The 5,842-nt window shown below is 52.3% G+C and overlaps 1 protein-coding gene and 1 pseudogene across 4 annotated transcripts in view; both read left to right on the top strand.

Annotated features, from left to right (window-relative positions):
* The window catches only part of Casp10 (caspase 10), a 23,090-nt gene extending 20,750 nt beyond the window's left edge, over positions 1–2,340 (top strand). For 3 of the 4 annotated variants that reach the window (XM_023712396.1, XM_023712398.1, XM_023712395.1), the window contains exon 8: positions 1,979–2,340. In XM_023712396.1, coding sequence (XP_023568164.1) covers positions 1,979–2,132 — 154 coding nt within the window. In that variant the 3' untranslated portion in view covers positions 2,133–2,340. The remainder of the gene's footprint in view (positions 1–1,978) is intronic. The other variant, XM_023712399.1, reaches the window with a different exon arrangement.
* A 232-nt stretch (positions 2,341–2,572) lies between these two features.
* The window catches only part of LOC111816025, an 18,125-nt pseudogene continuing 14,855 nt past the window's right edge, over positions 2,573–5,842 (top strand).

Below are 5,842 nucleotides of genomic sequence, written 5' to 3'. Positions count from 1 at the left end.
CCCCCCACCCATCCCCCATCCCCCTACTCATCCACTATCCATCCATCCACCTGACCATCCACCCCTCCACTATCTGTCCACCCACCTACCCACCATCCATCTCCCTACCCATCCCCCCACCCATACATTATCCATCCATTCATACATCTATCCATCCAATCTGTGTTGGGCACCAGCACAGACCTGGAAAGGGAAATACAGAATTTGAGATAAAGACATAGGCTTTGCCTTCAAGTTTCTCACAACCTCACAGTTTAATGGTTTAGAAAACAAATAGACAGACATGGGCATCCAGGTGATACACACACATTGTGAGGCCTGGGTTATGGGAACCCTGATTTAGAGGATCAGAAGAAGCTTCAAGAGATGACAAATAAATGTTAAGCAGAGAATCCAGGAAGAAGGCATGCTGGGCAGGGGGAGCTCTGTGAACAAAGGCAGAGGATCTTAGATTTCTTTCTCCTTTATTAATTTACCACTCAGCCGTATTTACTGAGTGTCTGTGCTGTCTTTGCTACTGCTCTGAGACCTTCCCTCTGTCTCTGCCATGTGCAGCTCATCTGTTCCCTGGTTCTTCCTCGGACACCCTTTTCTCTCTCTTTGCAGTTTTTTCTCCCCTCTGGCAGCCTCTGTGTATCTAGAAACTCTGGGTACCTCCATGAAGTGCCCCCAGATCACTACCTCTAGTCCACACATCTCTGAACCCCTGCTTTGTTCAATTTCGTATTCTCAGAGCCCAGTATCAATCCTATCTAATGCTGGGCTTGCTGGGTGTTTGCTGGGCTGTGAATGACTGCCTGCGCCAGCCCCCCCCCCAGCACCCTGTGTCTGTGCTGCCCCTGGAGCACACGTTTAGTGTACATCTTTCGAGTTCTTCATGGCTCTCAGCAGGCACACTGGCTCCTCGGTCCCCATTTCCAGCACGGCCACAGTGCTCTGGCAGCTTAGGGTAGGAACCTTGAGCCAAGCTGGCTTCTCACTCTTCCTCACAGCCCTCCAAACGGTTGCACTGGGGTCCTCAGGCCAGCATCCATGCTCCAGGGAAGGGCAGTGCTTATGGAGTGCACATGTGGGCCTGCTGTGCTGGGCACTGAGCCGTAGTGAGCAAGAGGCAGAGAATCGCCATGAAGGGTACAGCCAGTGAGGGGAAGACATGATAAAAAGAGAAGCCAGTGAGTATAAATTAATAAGTGACTCCAGGACCGAGACCTGCTATGAACAAAGGAACAGAACAATGGAACGCAGTGGGGTGGGGCTCCCTGAAAAGGAGGCTCCACTTCAGCTGAGACTAAGTGTGGGGGAAAATCAGGGAGAGCTAGAAATAGCTAGCTCGAGGAAGGACGTGGGGTCATGGGGTCGAGGGCCAGGCAGGGCCTGCAGCATCCCCCCAAACACTGATGGAGATGGAGAGGACAAGGAGGGGAGAGGAGTCATGTCCATGTGAAAGCGACAGTCATGGGACACTGGCCAGTCTCAGGGCTCTGCTTGTCCCAGGACGGGGACAGTTGTGGTCCCAAATGTAAGGCGGATGGCATACAAGCCTAGAGAAGTAAGGAGCCTGCCTGACACACACAAATGCCGAGCCCTAGAGCCACAGTTCAGAACTGAGCTCTGCCCAAGATCCTACATTTGCCTCGGTGAGGTGTGCTACCCACCACCCCTAGAATGTTCTGGAAAGGGTGACCTGTCTGCCAACCCAGACTCATGGCCGCCTCTTCCGTGGACCTCCTCTCTTCCTCTTGTCCAGAAGCAGCTTCTCTTCTGAGGTCCTTGGTGGTGAGCACATTCCACTTTGTATGTAGATCGTGAGTAGAGCTTTGTGCTTCATTTTACGTCTTGAAGTTCAGAACTATGTTATGTTGAGATCTTTATCCCTCTTCAGCCAAGAGGAGAGAGGGCATTGCTAACGTCTAATGTAGCTGCCACGTGTCTACCTGCCGCAGCTCTTCCTAAGACCTGGTATGGTTTCTTCCTGCAGGCAGCAGGACATCCTGTCCATCCTAACGGCTGTCAACCATGATGTGAGCCAACAAGTGGATGCCACCGGGCAGAAGAAGCAGATGCCTCAGCCCGCTTTCACGCTCAGGAAGAAGGTGGTATTCCCTGTGCCCCTGGAAGCTCTTCGACAGTAGCAGTGCATCAGCTTCTGGACTTGAAAGGCTCCTTTTCTGACTCCTGTGACCATCCCCACCCCTGCCTGGCCCAGGAACCGGTGGTGGATGTGAGCTGGTCTCCTACCACTGGAAGCACCTTGTTTTAGGATGCATGGTGATTCTGTTTTTTTCTTCCCCCTTCCCACAAATTTAAATGTCAGCAGGGTGTGGTGGTGCCCACCTGTAATCCCAGTGCTTGTTAGGCTGAGGCAGGAGGATTGCTGTGTGTTTGAGGCCAGCCTGGCTACACAGTGAGTTCAGGGTTAGCATGAACTACAAAGCAAGACCGCGCCTTTAAAAAAATTAAAAAATTAAAAAAAAAAATCTAAGTGTTAGGGAACTTCCTTTCCTGAGACTCAGTTGTGCACCCTGGAGAGGACAACCGGCTGTGACGTGCAGGTGGGGCCGGGCTCTCCGTCATGTGCTGTGAACTGCTGGCCTCGACTGAGCACAGCGCTGGGCGGCTGCCCCTGGGGTCCATGCGCATGTCCCCTCGGAAGGCCTTGTACTTGGCAGTGAGCTCAAGGTGTGCCCTCTCCACTCCCTCCACACCCAGTGAGGTCTAACCCTTGCTGACTCCGGCTCAGGACAAGGGGGCTGGCTGCCCACGCAGGAAGGGACTTCCTTGGGTGGGACAGCTTTGGCTCTGGAAGAAGATGACTCAGTGTGAAGAGTGGCTTGTTCAGGGTCTGGGCAGAATCTTTGCAGCCCAGTGTGAGGTTCTGTGTTGGTCTGCACACTTGGGTGCTGGTGCGGGAACTCCCAGCTGGCAGGGCAAGGGCGGGACGTGCTGTCTCTTGTGCCTGGAGCCCGTTGTAGGTAGTATTGGCTTCAGCGAGGCTTGGTCAGGGCGCGGGCATCAGGACACACCTTGGCCCTTGTTCTCGGGTTGGCAGCTGTGGGGTGTGCGTTGCAGCAAATGGCCCCACCCTGTCAGCAAACGCTGTGGTCCTCAGTTCAAGGACGGGAAAGGACTGCTTAGGGCCAGGTGGATGTCTAGAGATGCCTTGGGGTGGCTTGGTATGGAAACCACGTGGCTTTTTACATTAAGGTTTTGAACATTTTTATATACTTGAACTTTTTTTTTAAAATTCCAAGAGTAACTTTTTCTTTTTAATTCCTGGAAACATGTTGTGAATCCTTGAGGGGCTCATGGAGGGGAGGTGGAAAGTCCCATGGTAGAACCTCCATTCACGGTGTGAAAGCCAAGCCTAGGAGGTGAGTGACTGCTCACGCCAGCCAGCCCCAGGCAGAGGGTCCTCTGTCCCTCTGAGCAGGCTGGGACACCACGGGGCATTGTGACTGCACAGCCTGGAGTTCCTCAAGGAAGAGCCAGAGAGCAAGGAGAAGGTGCTCTCAGGAGTGCTCGACTTTATAATTATTTACATGAACGCCAAGTTCATGGACAGTGGGTCTGCTGAGAAGGCTTTCTAGGAAACTGGTCACAATGTAGCTCATTACTGCGCACATTTGAGTGTAGCCTCTTTCGGGACATGAGCCCAACACAATGTCAGGGTGAGCCTCCAACCCGTTGCTCATGCAAGTCCAGGCTTGAGGCCGGCCAGCTTCTGTGCAGTTGGACACCGTACCCGGGGGCCACTTGCCTCCCCGCCCTGCGTGTAAGGCTGCTGTTACACAAAGAGCACAGGGTCTAGAAATCCAGCCCCGGGATTTCCATTCTGCACAGCATCTCCGTGTCTGGGACACTCACTAAATCAAGCTCACTTTCTGAGCCTTCTCTGTAGAAAAATAGTAGCAGGGGGAGCAAAGGAGAAAGTGCCTGTGTGCTCATTTACATGGAACTGTGGCCCCCTTAGTGGGCGGAGTCCTGTGGCAGAACCAGATGGAGAGAGCAGGGCCCAAGTCCTTCAGGCCTAGCTCTAGCAGTACCCAGCACCCTTGGCACCAGACCTGGCTGCCCCCGCCTGGTTCCCAGTGTCCCCAGCACATCAGGCCCGATCTTGGCTCCACGTCCAGCTCACCACACTACTGACACAATCTCCCTCAGACGCACTTGTCTTTTGGTGTTGATGTCCTGGGCCTGTAGTCTGGTTCCTGGTTCCTATGTTTCTGGATCGTAGTGCTTTTGTTAGGCTAAATTCTAGATCTGGCAAATGCCCCAAAGCTCTCTGTGGAGCCCTCCAGCAAGTACCTGGACATTACGCCTGAAAGCCACAACTGTCATGGGGACAAATAACCATTCTTGCTTCTCCCAAGTGGGGCGTGTGAGTCTCCAAGATTGTCAAACAGTACCCTCGTCTGTATGAAGTGTTCCTGTGCACATCTGTTGGACTGGGAACTTTGTAGCAGCTACGGCCACGGTTGGCCCAGATGTTTGTGGGGAGGAGTTGAGTGAGGGTCCTACACAGTTTGCCTGGGTTTGCTCAGCGTGCTGATTGTTTATTTTTTCCCTTTGATTCACAGAAGTTTGGGTCCTATCAGACAAAATGAAAGGAAAAACTTTTGATAAGGTGTTACACAAATGCTCCCAATATTTAATGCTGATACTACTGGTGTTTGTTATTAGAGCCTGTGGTCACCACAGCTTCCTACTGGCCTTGGTTCCCGAGGCTGGCTGAGGGCGTGGGGGGGGGGCTGACACATGCAGTAGGCAGCCCTAACGTCCGGAGCTTAGCCTCAGTGACACTGTTGGTCGGCAGCCCACTGCTGTGACAAATACTTGAGTCCCTCATCTTAGAGGAGGAAGTTCTATTTTGGTTCATGGTTGCAGAGGTTCAGCCCATAGTTGTTGGCTCAGCCGCTCAGGGCCTGTGGTGCACAGAACACTGGTGGGCAGAGCCGCTCCCTTCATAGGAGCCTGGAAGAGAGAGGGCAGCCTTGGTGCGCCTCTCAAGGACATACCCCAGTGACCCACCCTCAACTAGGCCTCATCTTAGGGTGTCACTGTTTCCCACAGTGCCACGGCTAGCACCAGTGCGTGAGCGCTCGGGGCGCTTTGTGGTCCAGCCACAGCAAGTGCGTCACATTCCACAGTGCTCGGGTGATGTTAGGTCTTGTGACTGAGAAGACAGATAGCAGTGAGTGGTGTGATGCAGCGGTGAGGGTTGCTGGCAGCAGCAGCTTTGGCAGTGGCCAGGCTCTGTGGTGAACTGGCTTGCACGCCTGTCCCAGTTTACAGGCAGTGTTTGTGTCACACATGATTGCTTGACATGTCTTACTCTGGCTTTTGAAAATCTGAATTTTAAAAAGATTTTCTACTGAAAATTTTAGATTATATAACTTTTATTTTCAAAAACAAATTTTGAGTGAGGATGTCTTTACACTGTTTCAAGACAAGAAGTTGTGGAGCTGGGCATGATGGTACACGCCTGTAACCCAGCACTCGGGAGGCTGAGGAAGGAGGAGCCTTGTGAGCTCAAGACCAGCCTGGGCTGCGTGGTGAGACCTTGTCTCAAAGAGCAAAAGAAAACAAAGACAAGAAAATGTGGAAAGGTATTGCAAATGCTACCTCTTCCAGCCGTGGTCCTACCGCTTGTGCTGTTGGTCACACCACGGTTTTGAAATCGCAAAGACAATAAGCAGAAGTGCAAGTGTATATTTAAAACAGTATTTATTTTAAACAAAACATGTGGGGCTGGAGAGATGGCTCAGTGGTCTAAAGCACCTACTTAGAACAAGCTTAGCAAAGCATCAGGGACCTCGGTTCAATCCCCCAGCACCACATGCCA

The sequence above is a fragment of the Octodon degus genome, unplaced genomic scaffold, assembly GCF_000260255.1.
Source record: "Octodon degus isolate 3935 unplaced genomic scaffold, OctDeg1.0 scaffold00025, whole genome shotgun sequence".
NCBI lineage: Eukaryota > Metazoa > Chordata > Mammalia > Rodentia > Octodontidae > Octodon > Octodon degus.
This window is presented reverse-complemented; position numbering and strand designations above follow the sequence as displayed.